Here is a 22,688-nt window from a genome sequence, read left to right on the forward strand (position 1 = left end):
ATACCGTATTTTCTGCACTATAAGGCGCACCATATTATAAGGCGCACCTTCAATGAATGGGCTATTTCATAACCTTTTAAATATATAAGGAGCACCCCATTATAAGGCCCATTGAATAGATGTTACAGTAGAGGTTGGGGTTATGTTATGCATGCCATTAGATGGAGCTGCACCAGAGGCGCACTGGATTATAATGCGGACCGTCGGCTTTTGAGAAAATTAAAGGATTTTAGGTGCGCCTTATAGTGCGAAAAATACAGTAGTCATAATTATACTCTGAAGGTGTGTCTCAACATACACAACCTTGTTAATGATATCTTTTTCACAATCTTGGGGAAAATAAAAACAGGTGAGCTACATGGTCAAATTGCCATTAATAAACCTCAAATAAATCATCTCTTTTATGTTTCATATTTTCTCCTATCTTTTCAGTTGTTATGGAGTGTGTCACTTTCTTTGAAGCGCGCCATCTGGATTGGGAGTGCTGATGGGCTGCGATCGTGGTGCTGCCCCATCGCTCCACGTCGATGTCGTGCGTTCTGTTGTCTGCTTCTAGTGCAGATGAATAGTGTTTCCTCACTTGGATCCTGCATACTCAGCCATACGCCAGAGGTAATTATTTCACAAGCGGTGGGAAGGGGTTCAGTTTAACTTGGGAAAGCTTTCATTGTGTGCGTCTTCCCTGACCAGACTACAGTTGTTAAAGGGTTAATTTTTGGGGGGTGCAATAAGATTTCAGCTTCGATGTGCATTACCATGTAAATGTAAGACTCCCGATTCCTTCTGAAGATTGCTGGCCAATGTCAAATACACACAATAGAAATGTCAGAGTCTTTATTTTTTGCCAATGTGATCCAATCAGATTTCAGATTGAATATATAGCAGTAGCTAGGTGGCCTCAGCTGACTGTAGAAACTTTCCATACGCTGATTAATTTAGAGCTGCTCGAGTGGATTCTCCGTACATTGTGTTACGCAAAGCCGGCAACTGAGCAAGATGATGAACATGAAGGAAATTATGGTTAAAAAAAAAAAAGAGTTTTCAAGGCCGGCGTATTACAATTAACTGGACATTGTGATAATAAGTCCACCAATGCTTGTAGCTGGCTGGCAATTCAACAGGATAAAGGATTTATTCACCACTTCAACAACGATGTAGGTAGCTCAGACCCAACACAGCAAGCAAAAGAGAGTGGAGTTTGTCTGCAGTGAATACGCATTTCTTATTAATACGACACGTTTTACTGAAAGTTTTTCGTTTTTTGTCATACTGGAAGAATAATGATGGTGAACTAGTTTACAGATCTGGCATCATAACCACAGTAGCATGTGCTCACAGTACATTTCACTTGAGTGAGGCAGTTTACAGTACAAGTGGTCCAGTCGGCGGGGTGGAACAGTGGGAGACTGGTTAGCACAGCTGCCTCATAGTTCCGAGGTCCCGGGTTCAAATCCATTCACCCGTTTGTGGTGCTTTTGTGTTCTACCGTTGGTTGTGGGGTTTTCTCTGAGGTGGCTGCCAAATGAAGCACCAGCTCTGACATTCAGACTGACTGGCATTCAGAATAACCTATCTTTCTTTATTCCATTGTAAGTGATTTTTCCAGCAATAGTTTTGAAATACTGAATAGATGTTTTTCAGGTGCTTGAGTATCTGTAACAGGGTTGCACGAAACACAGCACATGACAAATCTCATAAAATGCGCATCGATCACGGTTGAGCTGGACAAAAAAAAAAAGAAGAAAAAAAAAGGCCATTATTTTTAGTCTACTGTACTATTTTTTTTTCAGTTCTCTGATTCACTTTTCGACTGCAGCATAGCGCGCGTAAGTATTGGTAATAAGTGATCAAAAATGGTTACTGTGAGTGACAGTACGGTCCTGGGATTAACTCTTTTTTTATTCCACAATCACCTGCTGAACTGACTACGACTCAACGCCATTTTAGTTTTATCGTTCGCAGCCCCTCTCCAAGGCCTGGTTGACATGGTCACGTCAGAGCCATTTGGCTTCGTCCACTTGACGTCTAAGTGGGCTGACATGTCCCTTGCTTCAGCAAAGCTGCTTTAACCGCGGCAGTGGCAATGATCGTTAATGTGAACCGATGTCGTCTTTCAGCAGCACATTAACTTCTCATGTCAACGTAGAGTTTTTTTTTTTTTTTTAAATGCATGCTTGGGTTCGCCATAGTGTTGCTTGAATAACTGACAGAGTGCAATATCCTTCATTCATTCAACTGTTGGACCATCAAGGAGTGCTGGATTGTCAAATTAATTCAGAACTTTTAGCAAAAACCTTGTTTAATTTAAATAGTCCAGATTCTTGGAATTTCAGTTCCTCATCTGTAAAAATTCTCAGAGTTCCTGAATCTTCCATCAAAGAAAATTGATTATTTTCTAGGCTTTATCTAATTAAGACATTTTTGTGAATTACATGTAACGGACTAAATGAGTTACTGAATCATCAATGTATGCTTGCACATTAGATTGGAATAACCTACTTCATTCACACAGCTCTGTCACTTCTTTTCACATTTGTAAATCATGCCTACCTATTCAATGTCAAATATTTCTCTCTCCGTGGTGGTTAGTAACTTTACAAAAAAAAACAAAAAAACAATACCAATATCTTTGCCAGCCAATGCATTCAAATCTCCGTATGACTCTGTCATGTCCATGGTCTGGCCACTGCCGTGGGAGGCGCTTCCTGTGAGGGGAGTGGCCAGGCCACTGCTAATGGCGGTGCCACCTCGGACAGCTGTCACAGCTGTGTCACATTTGGGACACTAAGGAACTAAGTACTTAAAGAGCGGGTGACATCCCTATAAACATTCTAAAATAGATATTGTAATGAAAAATACATATAACAGTATTCACTTCAATGTCTATACAAAAAAAAAGAAAAAGTGAGCGGAGAGCGCGTCATCCATGGACAAAGTTGCGCAATTGAGTGTTCCTCGACATCCAAGTGGTCGCCATTTTAGTCGCGTCATCCGTGCTTGACGTCATTGTCACTTCCGCAGTTGAAAACGCACAGTGCCTGCTACTACGGAAGCCGAACAACAGAGATATTCGCATTTTTCCGACGCCCCTTCTGACACCGAAACTCTTTTCGAAAAGGACAACACCACACAACCGAGTGAAGTTACCGGGGCAATATTACACTATTGTTTCGAGCCCTCAGGGCAATATTACACTATTGTTTCAAGCCATATTCAGATGATATCCGATCACGGTCAAACTGCCTCCAGTCCGATCCACTCCCACAGCGGAGATGAGCCATCGCGGCTCATCGCAGCCGGCCGGTGTAGCTTATGACAGAGCCGAGCACTGCTGCTTTAGTCACAGTCGAGCCGGAGCCCTTTATGCGCGCACGCGACTGAGTAACGCATTCTTGGATGGGTTCTTCAGAGCCACCCTCATCGTAAAGCCCGACGCGCAGCCTTTGCGGAAGATGTGACCTCCGAACGCGGCGCCTCAGCCGGTGTGGCTGACTTTCGGCCCGCCGTGCTATATAAGGAGGGGGTGGAGCCGAGCTATGTTGCAGGCTGAGTGAGACGTTGTTGGCTGGGCGACGCGCACATCGACACATTTCATACGCGGATCTTTGTTACGTTATGAGAAAGACTGATTACTTGGTCCGCCCCAAACTACAATTTTTTTTAGTAGCTGTATGCGCACATCAACACATTTCATACGCGGATCTTTTGCTACGTTATGAGAGAGACCGATTACGTGGTCCGCCCCAAACTATTTTTTTTTTTAGTAGCTGTATACACACCTACCTGTTATTTGGAACCCACAAAGCTCTCGTCCTTTGCACCTGTGCAATCCATTTTTCACAACGAACAGGGTCTCTTTAAAACTTATGAAGGGTAATTCCATTCTCCCGAGTGTTCAAGCAATGTCCAGCAATGCAATGAGCCGGCATTTTGGCTAACACGAAGGAACAACGAGCTACCTTCCCGGAGGTAAAACGAGTCCACAAGGGGGCGCCACTGTCCTTTACGTCACTTCCTGCTTCTTCTCGACAACAAATTCCTGAGAGGATTTTCATGGCGGGAGTTACAAAAAGCTGTATACAAATCATGTTTTGTGGTGAAAAAACACATGGGACCATATTGGCTGTGGGTTTTTCATTAATAATATACCAAAAATCATCCGTTTGACGACACTTGAGCTTTAAGTGATAAATGTATCATTTGCCAGTTCGTTGCGCATGCTTCACTGCATTCTGGGATACTCCGCTATGGTGCGTAAGTTAGAGGATTGCAATCCTTTGTCACAGCGAGTCTGTGCCATTTTACTTTGATCACGTCTTGTTATGCTTCTTGGTTTGTCTCATAGTCATCGGACCTTGTTTCACGTTTTTTAGATCTTGCCTTGTCCAGCGTTTTGATGCCTCTGCCTTGTCTTAGACTGCCTTAATGTATTGACCAGTTTTTTTTTTTGTTTTTTTTTTAATAAAACCACTCTAAACATTATGCCTTTGCATGGAAGTCTTGTATTTGGGTCCGCCCCCGTGCCGCTGGTTTATGATAGACTCTTATTAAACTAATGGAGAGAGGTGAAACTGATTTTGCGATACTGTGAACTAACAAACAGGTGAATTTGAGTGGCATACAATGATTACTTGTAAAATTTTACAGACAGATTTCCATAATTTAATGTTAAAACTCATTATTATCTTTTTGTTTACACAAAGGAAAATAAGTTTTTGTTGTTCATATAACCAACAGCAAGTCAAACATTACTTAAAAGAAAATGTTTTTTGTAATGTACTGTTACACTTTAATAGACTGTCATTACAGCTTTAGTCATTTGCTCCACAGTTTGGGAATCCCTATTGTGCACAATGGCACTACAGTAGTATAATAAAAAGAAGAACTATGTGCATCACTATAGTTAAAAAAATTTTAAGGGAAAAACTGCATGTTGGTGCAATGTAAGAAGTGATGACAAATGCTAAGAAAGTTCAGCAAAAGTCCTCCAAAGTTGTGGAAATATGGATATGTGCGTGTGTGATTGCAGTCGAGGCACGATTGTCGAGAAGGCGGCGGGGGCAACGTGCTGACCATCCCTTGCTGTCACGACCAATCAGTGTCTGGAAAGTTAATGGAGAACACAAAACCTATTTAAAAGCTACATTTACCACTTGGCTGATTCCATTACATTGTGTAATTTCCAGGTGTCACATTTCCCCTCAACACGTCTGTCTTAATACTCTCCCGAGAGCAGTCTGATTAGTCAGCCTCGGCTGCCTTGCCCCCATCTTACCACCCGCTCCTGCTCCCTACAGACACCATCACTACTATGCATTTTCAACATCCTAGGAGCAAGCACCTCCTTATTGTATTTTTGTTTGTTTGTTGATTTGGTTTTTAGAATCCGAATGTTGAGCAAGTTGCAAGTTGCCAGATAATGCTGAACAGGACCTTGTCACGACCCATCGGAACCGAGGTAGGACCCAAATGCAGGAGGACACAGAAGATGCAAGGTAGTTCGGGGAAAAACGTTTATTACTAGAAGGTCGGGGATCGGGCAGGCGGTCAGGTGCAGCAGCGGCAGTTGGGACGTCAGGCGAAGAGAGCAGGTGAGTGGGCAGGCAGGAGTCGGTACACAGGAGATCGATCAAGGCAGGCAGAAGTCTCAAAAGAGTCAGGCTTACGGGGTCGGTCGGAGAACAGGCGAAGGTCGGTACACACGGCTTGACGATCAGGGATACGAGAGTGCTGGAACGGGACATGAACCTCAACGATCTGGCGGAGCACCAGTCGTCATCGGAATCCTATATATACACACACGGGATAATCAGCCCGCATGAGGCGCAGGTGTGCGCCTCCCAATTAGCGCAAGCGCGCGGGCACCTGCACAGCCCGGCCTGAACGGCAGGATCATGATAGACCTGAGCTGGAAATGAATGCCTGTTGCAAACCTCCTTCCTCTGCTATCGAAGGATCCCCTCAGATATAGTAGTTCTGGTGGTATGGGGTCATTTCAAATGGGGAAATGTGTTTGGTATCCTTTTAAAGCCTGTTGTGTTGACCTCACAGATTTGGAGGTGATCCCAGAAGTGAATGAGCAGAAACAAAACAGGATGGCAGTAGATAGTAAACTTTATTTGGCCTCCGTAATGCCCAAGGAAATTAGAGGAGCTACCTCTCTCGAACTATTTCAATCTGCACAAAATACTTTTTGGGCACTCTCACATTTGGTTAGACCACACCCAGTATATGAATAATCTATTGTGTCAAATTTCTAGCCAGGTTTATTTGTATAAGCCTTCATCACAAACATCTCACAGGTATACAATTTACAAATCTCATGGCACGATCCCGTTTTGAAACCTGTAATCGAGCGAGGAAAAACTTAAAGTCTAATTTGTGAAGAAAATTAGAAACCTTGGGAAAGGAGTGGGGGGGGGGGGGGGTAGACCAGGCTGCAATGGATGTTGCTCAAATGGGCAATATTTATCTAAAAAAAAATCACAAAAAATAAATGTATTTCTTAAATGGTTTAATTATATTAAGTATTTAAACTATACACATATTTCTACTATGCGATTTATTATCAGGAAAATCTAAAAAAATCGCTTAAAAAAACTATTTTTTAGGCTTGGAAAGCATTATTTCATTTTCCATTCATTGTAATGGGAACACATGTTTCGGTTTTCGAACGTTTTGGTTTTCAACCAGTCTTCTGGAACATATTGTGTTCGAGAACGAAGGCACCACTGTATTTATTTATCCAAACAATCCACATCAACTAACTGTTGACGGTAAAACCTGCCCAAAACTATTTTGCCTGGGTGACTGGCGTTACGATACACAGGAATGATCTGTGTATCTTCCTGGCTTACATTTACTATACTTAGAAGAGCAGAAACATTACCAGGATGTCAAGCAGGATAAAATGGAAAAAAATGTGTAAAAATAATCAAAAATGGAAATAGAGATAATAAAAAAAACATGATCATAATCAAGAACAAAGTCTACCTTTTGAGGACGAGAGGTATCACCCCAAACTGAATATATGGACACCCCCCCAGATAAAATGGTAAAGTCAACACAAAAAACTCAAGACAAAATGTAGTTAACACATAGAGAGGAACAATCATTCATAATCACATTCATTCTGAGGGATGTACAAAAAAGTCACCCAAAATTGAACAGGAAAATCAGAAATTTTGGTTTAAAGTAGCCGTTTTGAAGAAAGATTTCATTCAGACAGCAGCAGGCAACCCGGAAATATCGATGATTGCCAGCTAATGCGAGCTGAGCATACTGTCGAAGTTGGATGATCGCCACAGAATAAAGGATACGAGGGCCAGTTCATTGCTTCTACTGCTCTTTCCCTTGTAAAAGTGTAGATTCGCGGGTTACACTGTACTCAAGTCAGAGTTCAGCAGTTATAAATAATTCCAAAGATCAGATAAAGTAGTTAATTTAACTAGTAGCATTGGATTCCCAGTAGAAGCAAGTACTTCTACAACTGATGTTTAATAAGCGTGCAGACATCGGCGCATGGTCAGCCAGTTACCTGGGAAATCAATGCTGGTTGGAAAATGCAATTTCATTTGCGATGGCAAGTCTCAAAGTTTTTTTTATTTTCAGGGAACTGTTTGCCCCTCAGGCATTCCAAGAAATCTATTGATGCTTTCGTCTTTTGTTTCTACTCGGAACACCCTGCCTTTTTTTTTTCACAACGAAACAACGAGAAGCTGCTTTTTCTTCATGTGTTTTGAAGTTAAAATCATCCTCTGTTTGTTTCACAACGTGAACTCTGAAATGAAGCCATTTGTAATGTGACCGAGCTCCTTTTCACTCCGATTAATTACGGGCGCTACCTTGAAATTATGCAATCTATCATACTGTCAATACTTAGAAGTGGGAGGGAAATAGAGGCCCAATTGATTCAGAGAAGGGTGATCATTGCTATTGAGCTAACATGGCTCTGGGAGCGACCCGGCAGGCAAAACCACTAAACGCACACTATGGAAGATGAGCAAGCAGATAATAAGATATGAACAAGAGTTTATCAGTATCATTTTATTTATATATATATATATATATATATATATATATATATATATATATATATGTTTTTTTTTTAAATCCTATTGTGTCTTGTTTCTATTCCAAATTTATTAATTTAAATTCTTTCCTTATTCTAAAACCACTACAATTTCTGAGTTGGCATAAATTCGTTTGGCTCTACGACTACCCCAGAGCCGCCAATCCTTCCTCAATTCAGAACAATTTCAGCCAATTGGAGGTCGGGCTAGAAATGAAATCAAGGCTATCTCATTTTGAATTGTCCTGATACAAAGAGGGTTGAGATGAGGTTGGGATTTAGAGCAATAAATCTCAAACTGGGGTCCTTGAACCCTTTCGGGGTCTGCGAGCTGTAACTTGCAGGTCTGCAAAGATAGTTTGCTGTAAATTGCATTGTATCACTTCAAAAAGTGTATCGCTAATACAGGAAGGACCAAAGTAGCAAAAAATAAAAAACAACACTCTAAATAAATGACTCCTTCCAACCTTACCTTAGCTGTGGGCCAATTAAAAGCTCTGATATGTTTGAATTTATATATGCATCAGTAAGATTTTATGTTTTTTATTTAACCAGATAAGTTAATTGAGAAGAGTTTGTCTTTTATAAAGCCGGCATGTTACAATTTCAGTTTCAGGGTGTTGCCCAGGGATTCTTTGACAGCTGAACTGTGATTTGAGCCCTTCGGTCACTGGATGATCCACACCAGTAACATTTATTTGTTTTTACTACGAATACAACTCTTTCCAAAAAAAAAAAAAAAAAATCAGGGAAAAAACATAAAACCAGTCAGTGGATTATAGGACGTTTTTGTTGCTGATGACTTGGCCAAGGGACTCAAGTAACTTTGAAAGGATCAAGAGAAACGTGTGGACCAAGTCTAAAAGCTGTTGCAATTTTGGACAAATGAAAAACAGCAAAGCTTTTCTGGGACTATCATTTGGGTGGGCCACTTACACATCGACTTGTTGTCAAGAAAAGATGAAGCTCCAATTCTGGTCAAGGTAAAGTGGATTTCACTATTTATCCTGTATAATTTTAGCAACCAAAGTTGTTAAAGGTAAAGGGTTTTGAGATTCCTGACTGGCCAGAGAGGCTCATGACACTCAGTGCGTGTTAGCAGGGCATCTGCATATGAATGAGCAGGATAATTTCACTTTTTATGGTTAACTTGGTTAACAAAGACTATTTTGATCAGTCACTCTATGTCATGTTTTATTGTATAGCTTCATAATGTAATCAAAGTATACAAATTGTTACTAAAATAGGGACTTTGGCGAGATGGGAACCAATTATTCATGTTTATGTTATTTGGGAGGCGGGATTATGTTTAATTCACTAAATTCTGAATTTATGAAATCTTCAATAACTAATTTAGTTTGGGAGTCAAAATTCCAATGTGTTTCGTCTGTTGGAAAGAATCCTCCCATTGTGCATCGTGATCGACGCAAGACATGGGTCAAATTTCCTGTCCCATTCAATGCTCTCTCTCTCATTTTATTTCACTTTTGCGGCTGCTCTCGTCCATCTCGATATCGCAAACTCTTCTTCGCAGAGGGCAATTTAGAGTCTCCAATTAGTGCATGTTTATGAGATGTGGGAGGAAACCGCCATGATTGGCTGCCAACCAGTCCAGGGTGTACCCTGCCTCCTCCCCGTTGAAGGCTGAGATAGGCTCCAGCACTCCCTGCGACCCTTGTGAGGATAAGCGGCTAAGAAAATGGATGGATGGATGGATGGATGGATGGATGGATGGGAGGAAACCAGAGTGCCTGGAGAAAACCCACGCAGGCACAGGTAGAACATACAAATGCTACACGGGGGGCGGGATTTGAACTGCGGTCCTCAGAACTGTGAGGCTGACATTCTCACCACCGATGCACTGTGCTGTCGTAGTACATTCCAATATGTACTGTATTCTAGGAAAAGAGAAAATTGAGGCATCCGTAGACAAAAATTACAAGAACTAGAGACACAATGGTCTTAAAAGCTACTATAAAAACCTTAGCTGTAAGTCACTAGAGACCGTTCCTTATTTTTTAGTGGAGCTGATTACAAGTTTCAGGTCAGCAGTGCTGATTTGCGGTCCGGATCCTCCTACTTAAGTCACTGCTCAATTGAGCACTGTCGACAGAGTATATTAAAAGGACCCACAGGCCCTCTAATGATCGGCTCTCCATCAATGTGCAGCTTGCCAGGAAATGTCCCGAGTTTTAATTAATGATTCCGAAAGTATTAATCAATTCAGCCTTATGTTGAAGGATTTAAATATGTCCCCTGCAAATGTATATATCCGGTGGGCGGACATGGTAATTGTGAACATGAGTGACAGTCGAGCGTGTATTTTAAAAGAGACAGAGGGACAAAAACAACACGAAGAGCCCTCCATCCACCCCCGGGTCAAAGCGGGTGTGTGAGTGGTGGGATGGTCATCCGTCATGCGAGCTGCAAGCTATTTTCTGTCTGCTGAATGACTGACTGACTCCGGGCCATCCTTCAGGAATTCGTCATTCATCAAACCCAGCAACATCACCTCCGGCAGTACGGGAGAGGATGAAGTCCGACACCTCTGGGTTTGCCTAGAGATGAGGAGGATGGGCAATATGCACAAACATGACTGCAGGATTTGACCTCCGTGTCATCCTATTGGGCACGGGCACATACTTGGGCTGGATGAACACTGCAGGTCTGAGTGGCTAATTCTAATTTAATGTTTAAAAACAATTTGACTCTCTCTTTATATTACAAAAACCCAATTCCAAACATTTGCACTCACAATACAGCTAAGGGCATTTTAGAGTCCCCAACTAATGCACGTTTTTTTATGGGATATGGGAGGAAAGCAGTGTGTGAATGGACTGTGAATGGTAAAAGGTACGTGGAGACTTTGAAGCATCATACAATACGCTGCCATCCAAGCAACATGTTGTTCAGGGACATCCCTGCTTATTTTAGCAAGACCGTGCCAAGCCACATTCTGAGTGATAAGTGTGGTTTTGTAGTTTAAAAAAAAAAAAGTGTCCAGACCTGCAAATCATTGTATTCTGGTTTTAATTACAGTTTAAACAATGTCCCTACTTCGTTGGAATTGGGGTTTGTACATTTCTGTACACTGCATGTACAGATGCCCAAGTCAAATTTGATCATTACCCAAGCATGAAGTCATGGAAAAAAATGAGAATACAAAAACAATAAAATTATTAAACGTTAACATAACATTTAATTAGCCTGGGCTGACCTCTGCCCACGGATTTAAATGAGGGTACCCTCCACATTACTCCACTGACAATTGTCTAATGATTAGTTTACTGTAAATAGTTGTTGAGTTAAAACTGCAAGCAGGATTTGAACCGAGCCGCAATTCATTACCCCAGCCCTCTCAGAGTCTTGTCTCTGACCAAAGCCACACCCCTCATTTACATGAGCCACACCCCTCTTTTACATGCACAAGGCGTTTCAGGTGAATCTTCCACTATAGCTTTGGCAAAGCTCCTGAAGCCCAAGTTAACAGACCAGCCACTAGGCTTCAAGGGTGGGGCGGTGACCAGTTAGGAATGTGCCTGGCAAATAATTGACACATTAGTCATGCCTTTTGTCTCTGATTGGTTTACTTTCTTCAGGAGCTCTGTTTTTTAAAAAATCCTATGACAGGGCAAAGAGGGATTTATTTATTTTTTTTTTTTTTACACATCATTTCACTAATGCACTACTATTGGGTTTATAATGACATTTTTAATAAATATGATGAAGCAATTTTTATTTTCAAACTCCCCATTCATATGAATGCCACATGGCCAATATTATCATATTTAGACTGTATTTCAAGTCCTGTTTACACTTTACTGAAAAGCTCAAGTATACCACACTTCATATTTTGCATCCCTGCTGATTTTATTAGTAATATTTTTGTATTTATTGGCAAGTTCTAATTCATAGCAGCAGCAAGAAGAGTCAGAGAAGTTCCCCTACTAGACTTCACTTACAGTATTTGACACGTACCATATTTTTACCCACATTTGGAAGAGGTCGGCTTCCTAGCTACAGATTACTGATCCCACTTTAAAGTGTTGTCATCATATATAATGTGTTGTTATTTTAGCCATAGAACATAATAACTGAATCTATTTTTAAAATCTGTTAAATATCGTGAGACAAGGCAGTGTACTATTTATCTTTTTCCCTAGTTGCCTCAACCTTGCGTTGGTAGGGTTTTTACGACTGCCTTGATAAATACTCGTAACGTTTCAAGTAGATCAATTGAGTAATTAACTGATTAATTTGATTGAATAACCACGAGGGAAATCCACCAATAGACGTATTAAGTGTTGACTGATTAACATTAAGAACTATTGAAAAATTAGCATGTCAGAGCACTGCGAAAACTAAATAAACTGTGAGGTTGCTACAAAGACAGGTGTCAAGGAGCTGCCTACATCCTAAACCTTGGTGGTTTAGGGTCAAATAATAATAGAACCTTAACTAATTTAATCTAGTCTAATCTAATCTAACATAATAACATGATGGATGATGAGAACTATTAAAAATGATTACATCTGACCACTAGCAATCTTAGCTAGCACTGCCTCAAACCTTATGTATTTGATTAGGTTTGTTCTATCAGGTCAGAGGGCCCCAAATTCTATACAAATATATTTAAAAATTAAAAAGAGTCACTGATGGTGTAGTGGTCCACACGCTTGATTTAGTGTGAGCAGCGTGGGATCGATTTCTGCTCAGTGATGGTGTCGGTATGTGCCCTGTGCATGACTGGCGACCAGATCAGGGTGTAGTCTATCTTTCGCCTGAAATTTGACCCTTGTGAGGATAGGTGGCTTGGAGGCTGTGTGGCTGACTGAAAACAAATAGTTCCTTCTCGCCCATGGACATTCTGTCTTTGTCGTCATTTCTCCAATTTACATGATTACTTGAACTTAATGTCCACAGGCTTCCCATGTGGAAAAGAACATGGAACATTTAATTGCACATGTAACAACTCATGTACGCGTCTGTGTACATCGTCCCAGTTTAGCACACGTAGACACACACACATATGTCGGTAAGCCATGCATATTCATGCCCTCCCTGTAGGCATTCATTACTAATCCTTTTGGAATACGTGTGCATGCTTCCCTGTGTGTGTGCGTGCGTCCAAGTGTGTTTGTGTTCACTTGGCATGCACTTGTTGCAGCTGAAAATAGAAATGGTAATGTTAATATTTGTATTACTTGTAACCCTTCAAGGATGATGGAAGCTTCTGCGAGCCTCATGCCCGTTTGCTGGCACGCAAATGGGAGGTTGATAATATTGTGCCACGCCATCCATCCAATTTGTGAGACGCATACTCTCACAAGGGTGGCAGGATTTGTGCCATGCGAAATCAATAATTAAATGCAAGTACAAATTGGATGATGGGCTTGTCAATAGTTTAATGGACAGACCAATAACTACATCCCTGGGTTATACTGAGTGGGCAGCAAGATGCTCACAGGGGACACACAAAGAGAAGAAAATAACAAATGCAGTGTTCAACTTTTATTGTTTGTGGAAAGGGTATAGCTGAAAACTGTGTAAAATGAGGTATCACAACATTAGAGCAATTAGATGATAATTTATACAAATATGTGTGATATATTTTCATCTCAATGCACAGTAAGCTCTTATTTATCGCAGGGGTTACATTTCAGAAAATCTTGCAATAGGCAACATTAGCCTAAGGTATTTTAGTATTGATATATACCTTTTAAATTTTGATGTGTACACTGTATTAGTAACAATCACTATGTGCATGTAAGATGAAGGAATTATTTTTGTCAAGTTAGGGTCATTTTACTTTAAAATTACTCTGACTTTTAATATGTATCTGCCTGTAAAAGTCGAGTCTGGCCTGTTGAGTAACGTGGAGATGAACAAATGCGTATAAACACACAGATATTTAATGAGTATAGACTTTGCCGCTTTGTGTGCAGCATCAGTCGAGGTCATCGGGACGTCAGCTATGAATATACCTGTTTATTGTATTTTGTGATCAATTTGGCTATTGAAAGCGCACCAGTGGCTGTTTCTGACCGCCTTCTATCCAAACCACATGTTATGGATTACAATAGTTTGTTATGACTCGCAGTGGTACGGTATATTTGATTAGTTAATGACTAATAGTTTATCACAGACCTGCAGTTGATTAGAGACAGTTGGACTTTCCAAAAGGCGAAATGATCCCAAACTGTTGACATTGTTTGTGTTGAATGCATTTTTACCTCCTGGCTCATGCTTATTTCTATGTCAGTCAGTAGTAACAGTCGATGTGAGAACATAATCCCAGCAAAATTCCGCTATGTAGCAATTAATCAACAATCTTAAGTACATTTAAAAATCTTCAATGCACTGAAATAGGAAAAAAGTAAGGCGCGATATAGCATGAAACAACTAACTTAAATGGGACATATCATGGGAGAGGTTGGATTTTGTTTAATTGGCCATCGTTTGCGTCACACAAGTGCTGTTCATTTACAGTCTGGGTGTACACTACATCATGTCAAAAGGAAAGCCGAGCTGCACCGAGTATTGTTTGTTCTTGTTTTTTCTTGTTGTTTGTTCTTGTTGGGCAGGTTAGCTTGTGATAAGCACCATTTGGAGCAGGATGGTTTTTACTTATATTTGTCTCTGGTTGTAACGTAAGTGGTATTGTTATTCAGATACATGAGAATTGTGTCGAATTGAAAAAAATGCATAACTAGTATCCTTGAAAAAGGAAAATGTGAAGAATGAGTATTATAAAAACTAATGATACAACTATCTTATGAAACAATTTATTTAAAAGGAAACACTTTAATTTCACACTATGTGATGAAAAATAATGTATCTGTAATGACCCTACAATATAAATGTGAAAACCATAGACATCTAAGCTAACCTGTGTTGCCCCTGATACCACATAAATGTAATTTGCTTCTCTTTTTTTTTGGGGGGGGGGGTGATTACTTGATTTTAAGGTTAACTAAATTACTCTCCCGATTACTTGATTTTAAATGTAACTAGCATAGATTACAAGTAACTTCATAAATTACATATTCAGCAGATGCCAACAACGCCCTCTCAACATAAAAACGATGCTCGGTTTTGTCAATGCTTTATTGGAAGTCCATTTTTTTTAAATGTTTTTTAATGTTTAAGAAATTGAGTTTTTATTATTAATGAACTAAAGACAACCTTGATGACACAACAGATTTTCTGGATTTCACTGAACATGAATAGGCTAATTGTTTTTGTCCATGTGTTGAAAACGTGATTTGGCACATACGTGATGTCACTTCCGTGAAAGGGAGGTTCTGATCTCCCAGAATTCCTCACAGCTCCGATGTTACACTAGATGCTTTGGATGAATATTTTGGTGTATACTTGTCAATTTACAATGTTAAATTGTATTTTGTTTTGTGTGTGACTTTTACTATTGTGCAGGGTACACTCTTCCATTCATCTAAGAGACTGTTTACATGCTTTTGCAGTTGCTGCTGTTTGGTGCAGCAACAGAATTCCGATGAGCTCAGAAGTTGCATCTCATGTAGATGTGTGAATAATGGCTTCTACAAACTGGCATCTAGGAATTACAGTTGCTGGGGAAAAGAATTTGGCAGGGGAAAGGAGTTGTTGTTTCGTTGTTTCACCCTTGGACTAATTGGTGCATGACATCTAGTATTATTCAAGCCATCTTCCACAGGCCTTGTGAGTCAGTGTTCAAACCTGAACCTCTCTGTGACGTACTCAATGCTCTGATGTGACATTAAGTGCAATTCATTCGCCTCCCAAGAACACTCTTTCACAACCCCAAGTGACAAAAGCAGCTGCCCGCATGCGCTTTAGTTCTTTTCTTTTCTTTTCGTCGGCAGGAGATGCTGTCTTTGACTTGGAGTAGCTATTGTGTGCTGCTTTTCACCCAAACACAAATACTGCACATTTTTCCACTTATTTTTAGTGAACTACCTAAGTAACAGTAATAATGAAAGAATATGGCTTTGTTGTCATTGTTTACATTGTTATAAATGAAGAAAATAAATCAAACATGAATGTACATGTGCTAAAATGGACTTTGAGTGTAGTGACTTAAACAGGTTTTGCAGTTAATCAGGTTTGTCCCATCCCCTCAACAGTAGGTTTGAAAAAAAAAAAATCAAGAGTTCTACAAATCAAATGTTGATAGAATAGATAATAAAAACATCTCTGAGGATGAATTAGGTATATTGATGAATGTACAAGTTTTTACTGTAGGAAACTCACAGATCTACTTTGAAAGTGCTGCATTTGTTGGTTTGAGGCAAAACAATATCCCTACTTAAAATGCTAAGAACTATTGAAAGGGGATTATAGTTGCGCAGTGACAAAAACAATTATTAATATGAACTTTGAGGTGAGCAAATAACACACATAGTAGAATAAGGACAAAAATTCAGGAACATCTTAAATGGTACTGTAAACAATAGATTTCTTTGTTAACTACTAAATAATTCCTGAAAATTTCAATAAAATGATAAATGGATACAGATAGCAAATGTGAAGTAACCACAGGTATACAAGATTACTGATTAGGAAACAATTAGTATTTCGTCATTTGGTTTGGCACCAGTACTTAAGTACAGGATGATATGAACTATTAAACCAAAACTGTATCCGAATCTAGGCCAACTAGTGAAGTATATGCAGTTATGTTAAAATCAGTAGTGATAAAAGGGAAACGGGCAGCACAGAGGCGCAATTGTGAAGCGTTGGCCGGTTTCCAGTTTCCTCCCACATCCCAAAAACATACACTGATTGGAGACTAAATTGTCCCTAAGCGTGATTGTGAGTGCAAATGGTTGTCTGCCTCTATGTGCCCTGCGATTGGCTGGCAACAAGGTTGGGGTGTACCCTGCCTCCTGCCCATTGACGACTGGGATAGGCTCCAGCACTGGATAAGTGGCTCAGAAAATGGATGAATGAATGGATGGATATTGTTTGTAGAATGAGTTTCAAAATTGCAAAATTCAGAGACACTCTGCTAGCTCTCAAATGTTCATGGCTGCACAATGTATGTAGGCAGACAATATTACCATCCTCACAGTAATATATTCTTTATCCTTCATGAAAAATAATCAATATTGCTGCAGTTTACAGACTTTATGTTACCAAATCCATGTATAACTATATTGTGTTTCTGTTATACTGCTCCCAGGTGGCCAAGGCTCACACAATTAAATAAGCATCGCTATGTCCATTCAAAGAAATTTTCATTCATTTATCTTTCATTCCGCTTATCCTCACTAGGTTTGCGTGACAAAAAATGTTGTAAAGACTATTTAATTGTTTCAATTGTATTGATGGCATGAAGGACAACTGGTAAACATGTCTGCCTCACAGTGCTGAGTCCACAGGTTGAAATCAAACCTGCCTTTGTGCAGTTAGCATGTTTTCCCCGTGACTGTGAGGGATTTATTTAAGTACTCCAGATTTCTCCCACTCTCCCAAAACAAGCATTGTAGGTTTCTGGGTGCCACCACAACTTTGACCCTAGTGAGCAGTACAGACAATAATTGGATGGAATTCTATTCATTTATGTCATCACTGTATGTTTTTATGAACTGCAATGTAATAGAATGATAAATTGAAAAACTGATTAATGATATTTCCATTGATTTCAATGGGGAAAAATGATTTGCGATATGAGCGTTGTGAGTTCCAAACATGTTGCTATCTCATGGAACTTACATCTGGTAAAAATCTTTATCCCACAACCCCCACCCCCATTGTCACCACATGGAAGTGTAGAGTGGTCCTTTACTTCTTGCCAGCATTCAGTGGAGGGTTAGAACCGTCGTTGCCGTTACCTGCATTCCCCTGGCAGTTGCTATGACAACTGCCTGCACTTGATCTGCTGTCTCTGCAAAGAATGCTACTTGAGTGACCAATTTCCAATGCGCGTTAAAACACCCGCTACACAGTGGATAGAAAATAATGGGATAGTGAGTTGGAAAGAAAAAAAAATACAGTACACCAGGAGGCTTTTGTGGTATTTGGCAGTGTTGTCTGCATTTAAATGTTTCACAACTTTAAAGAGTAACTGGAGACAACAGATATTCAGACGACATTTTGTTCGACATGGATGATGTGGATAGTCCTGGCGTCCAAGTTGTGCATCAATCGCTACAGTCCACAGTTATACGTCACTAGTCATGATGTGAAAGTTGTGCATCAGTCTCAAGAGTAGACAGCAGTGTGTCAAGAGTTCTGTTGTTCAGCCTGTGCATCAATAGATAATTGTACATCATGAGTTTTGATGTCAAAGTTGGCATCAGTCACTTTAGTGTTTGCCAGTGTGTCAACCAGAATGCAGCAACCCAGAGCAATATCTGTTCCCTGTTCAACACTTCTAGCCTTTTTCGTATTAGTTTGAGGACTTGCCAGTAGGCTCCACGGTAATGACTAATACCCAACTTTGATAGCTAGACTCGTCATTATAGAAAAAAATAACTGCTTTCCACTGGTGACATCAGAATCCACAGTAAAAGGATAATGTGAACAATATTAAATCCTTCATGTCTTTAACTTTGTGTAATTCATTTGTTGACATATTTAACAAAGTGGAGTACTGTTAAAGGTAGTGGTAAGTTAAAGCCTCTTTAAAGGTTTTGGTTCAAAGTGGAGAGTAATAAAACCTGAAAAATTCACGTTATCTCTCCTGCTACCACCTTCAATTTCACACTCAATCCGTGCGTGATTCACGTTATCTAAATGCGTGTTCAGCGTCGTGCAGGCTCAGCAGCATGTAACATTTATTTATCTTTTTATTTTTTTCCCGACAAGCTGTCGTACTGATGATGAAGAATGTTTGCTGCTGACGGTGAGCTTTCTTCATTGTGCTCGACAGGAAGCACATTACACTTCCCACAGATGCTTTTGCTTCAATCTACCAGCTCTGATGGCCAAAGATTATAGGCCAATGCTCAACCAGGGTAGACTATAACTTGAGTACCAATAACTTTTATACTTTCTTATTGTACTTTTTACACAAAAATGTCATAATCTTGGATGCATAAAAAGTGATGAACAATTGTGACATCAAGATTTTTATATACAGAAGACAGCTTTGGAATGACACTTCACTTTAGAGACGGATGGGCAACATTCAGGGTCTAAAGGAGAGGGACCAAGTGTGGAACCCTGGAGGACACCTTGGAGGAAGTATAGTTGTTATTTTAGATGAGTTGCTGTATGTTAGTGCAGTATGTTCTGAATCAGAGGAGTTAGCCAGTGATTTTCACAATACCATTTAAGAACAAATCAACACATCAACATCACATAATTGCTCAAGATGATATTTTATTGGTTTGTACTGTAGGTTCATCGCTTCAGTTGTGTTTCATATGCTGATGTAAATATTAACATGATCAGCATGCTTTCCGGCACTACTGGGGTCCTTAGTGCCACAAAGCATGCTGGGAGCATGTGAATAGCATTTAAAGTGCATGTTTGGTGTGTCATTCTTTTATTTGTTTATTATGTGCAAGTTATGCTATTCTGTTTGCTGTGGTGTGATAATTTTAGTTTCAATGTGACACCGTGTTTATGTACAACATCATCTGTAATGTAAGCTTCTTCATCTTACAGATATGAAAGACAGTTGTACCTCACTGCCACGTGACGGCCATCATATGAGGCTCCACGAACGGTGAACGGCGATTGGGAAAGGGCACATTGTATTTGTTTTTCTCTCTGAAGAACGATAAATATTACTGCAGCTTAGTGAGAAGCCGAAGCTGCAGCCATCGAAAATAGCTCCATATTTCTTTCCATTTTCATATTTATTTCTTATACTGCTTCCAGGTGAGGGAGGCGCAGAAGAATTAAGTCACAATTACAATAAATATTTCTATTAAAAATATTTGTAGGCCATTAATATAAAGCAATCCGATGAAGACAGTTCGAACTGAACTAAACAGAATCTTCTTCAATTGCGGGAAAACATTCATACACCGTTTGTAGCCTGCGAATGTAATATGTCGATACCAATCTCAAGTGTTCGCAATCCAAAATTGGTCCAAGACCCAATTCGTGATCGTGATCCTCCAGTTAATAATCATTGTACTCTGTCTGTTTCTTTTGGGGTTTTGTTGGGAATCATATTTGTGCTGTTTGGGTTGAGGTATTCATGGGTCAAATGTGCAATCTGTAGGCCAAATCTGGTTTTGAATATTGGCAGGAAACCGAGCCTTGCCTTGATTCTACCACTCATTATTAGTACATCCAGCATGAGTGCTTCACTGCTAAAAATGTCTCGACACACGTCCCTCGTGGGATACAAGAAAAGTCGTGTTCAACCCTGTTACTCTAACAGGGGGAACATCTCATATTTAGTCTGCTGACCACAGATTCTTCACTTCCTGTGTCTCGGCACAGATGTGGTCGCCCCGAGCAGGAAGGCGGGATGTGATAATCAGCTGTGACAGGGCCTTTTCTCTACCTGCCTTGAGGCCGCTTAGTCATGTGCGCTTCAAGTGGAGCTGGCCTCTCTCAGACCTGTCCAATCGAGCGCAGATCCTGTTGAGAGCGCTCGTCTATGCCGCCCCCCACCCCTCCCCACTCCTCTCCACTCCCCGGATCCCACCCCTAGACCACCTCTGCGACATTTCTCATCCATGTTGGCTGTCAATCTTGAAACTGGCAATGCCGGAGGATGGCAGTGACTACTGTTCGCCACTCTTTCTCCACTCCTTCCCTCCCTCCCTTGATCCATTCTTTCATCCGCCGAACAGGCCATCCCACCGTCAACAGTCGATTGCATGTGACAGTATGGGGGCCGTGGACCTTCGCAGGAGTCGTTGTAAACAACCTCAGACAGCAATAGTTCATTCGGCTGCAGAAAAGTGCTGCTATTTATAACCTACATATAAAGCCTCACTACTAAACAAGCCAACCAGTGATGGGAGGCTACATAGAAAAAATTCTGTGTGACTATAGTGTACGAGATTTCTTTACTTTTTTTTTTTTAACTGCTCTTCACTTGAATATGTACATTTTGGATGAATTTTTAACCATTTTGATACAGTTTTCCTGTGTCATTGAGAAATTTTTAAGCTGCCACTCTGATGTCTTTGTATTATAATTGATGTTGATCAGCTGAACACAACAAAGAAACAAAGACAAGAGAACAGGATGCACACATTATAAACAGAATGGGAATAGTAAATCATTACATACACCAATGAAACATTAGAGGTGAGTTTTGTCTGGAGCTGAAGTGCTAAGCCCTGTGAGGGAAGGTCAGGACAAGATAGAATAGGAGAAGGACAGGAGAAGTGGCATGCAGGATAAGGGTCACTTCAGAGTGCCTCGTTGTCTGGGGCGAGTGTGCACACGTCACACAGAGAAAGAGAGAAGAAAAAGGAGTTGACAACCAGTGTGTGGACCGAGGAGTTCTGTGTAGACACGAGAATGATACTAGATGATGTCGCATCCATTTTTCTAGATGTACTACACTGTTTTTTGATTGACAGTTGAAAGTTGAGTGGATGCTTGAGAGCGGAGAGAATGCTTTATTTTTTCAATCTGATGTACTTGGCAATTTTTCAAATCATTAAAAGTTTGCAAAGTTGTGAACAACTCACTTCTCTCTGGTGTGTGAAATTTAAAATATGTATTTATTTTTCCTTCACAGGGGCTGCAACAGATTCATTTTTTGTTGTTTTAACTAGTGCTTTTTCCTTTACCAGCATTTTTTTTTACCCACATCTATACTTCTACTTAAGTACAGACTGTGAGTACTTTTGCCAACTCTGATGCGAAAACAGAACAACAAGCAGGTGACAGCATGCAGAGATGAAGCGTTACGCACAGCAAAGACCGACCAAACAAATGTGACAACACAATCAGAGAATCAGAGCAGTTGGCTTTCACTGGAACAAAACAAAACTAAAAACAGCTTTAGTCTGCCAACATTGTCACTTGCCATCATGAAAAGGGTTGACAGTACGGGTCGAAGTGGGCTTTCATGGAGGGACAACGTGGTGGAATGTACTTATTAATATAGATTTCCTTCAAATCAAACATTTCCCGCTGCTGTTGTAGCACCTTAAACACAATAGCGATGGCACCCTTTCCTGACAGATTTCCTCAGCTGGCTGAGGAAAAGCCACAGAACACTTGCAAAGACTGTCTGAAACGTTTGTAAAAGTAAGTTGATAATAGGAGGTATGACAGGACTTTTGCACGACCGGTGTCACAAGAGATGTGATTTATCTTGCTTCTGAAAAGGACTGATCACTCACTCTCAAATTTTGATCTGTGAAGGATGCAGCATTGATGAGGAGGTTCGGTACAAAGAGACGTCACCTCATTTTATTGACTAACTACTCAGATTAATTTCAACTACAATTGACAGGAAAAGCCTCCTTGACAATGGAAACTTTATTTGGGGTTAATTAGAGGAACTTTAAACAGCTCATGGGTGCTGATAAATTTTGCCAAGAATGTTAATTTGACTGGATAATTCTGAACACAGCCACATCCCCAATTTGGCTCTAACGGTAAATAAGTAACTGTAACTAAGTAACTAAAACAAACAAAAGAAACCCACTTCCTCAGTATGGAAGCAACTATGTAACTCGAGCTATAA

The 22,688-nt window shown here is 40.3% G+C and overlaps 1 protein-coding gene across 1 annotated transcript; it reads left to right on the forward strand.

Moving 5' to 3' along the window:
• Positions 1-457: 457 nt before the first annotated feature.
• On the forward strand, positions 458-21,501 carry LOC133501081 (uncharacterized). Its single transcript, XM_061820522.1, has 3 exons — positions 458-612; positions 5,384-5,458; positions 20,474-21,501. The coding sequence occupies exons 1-3, from the start codon at positions 562-564 to the stop codon at positions 20,954-20,956; spliced, it is 609 nt and encodes a 202-aa protein (XP_061676506.1). The 5' UTR covers positions 458-561; the 3' UTR covers positions 20,957-21,501.
• Positions 21,502-22,688: the final 1,187 nt, after the last annotated feature.

This window comes from Syngnathoides biaculeatus, chromosome 5 (genome assembly GCF_019802595.1).
Source record: "Syngnathoides biaculeatus isolate LvHL_M chromosome 5, ASM1980259v1, whole genome shotgun sequence".
Taxonomy (NCBI): domain Eukaryota; kingdom Metazoa; phylum Chordata; class Actinopteri; order Syngnathiformes; family Syngnathidae; genus Syngnathoides; species Syngnathoides biaculeatus.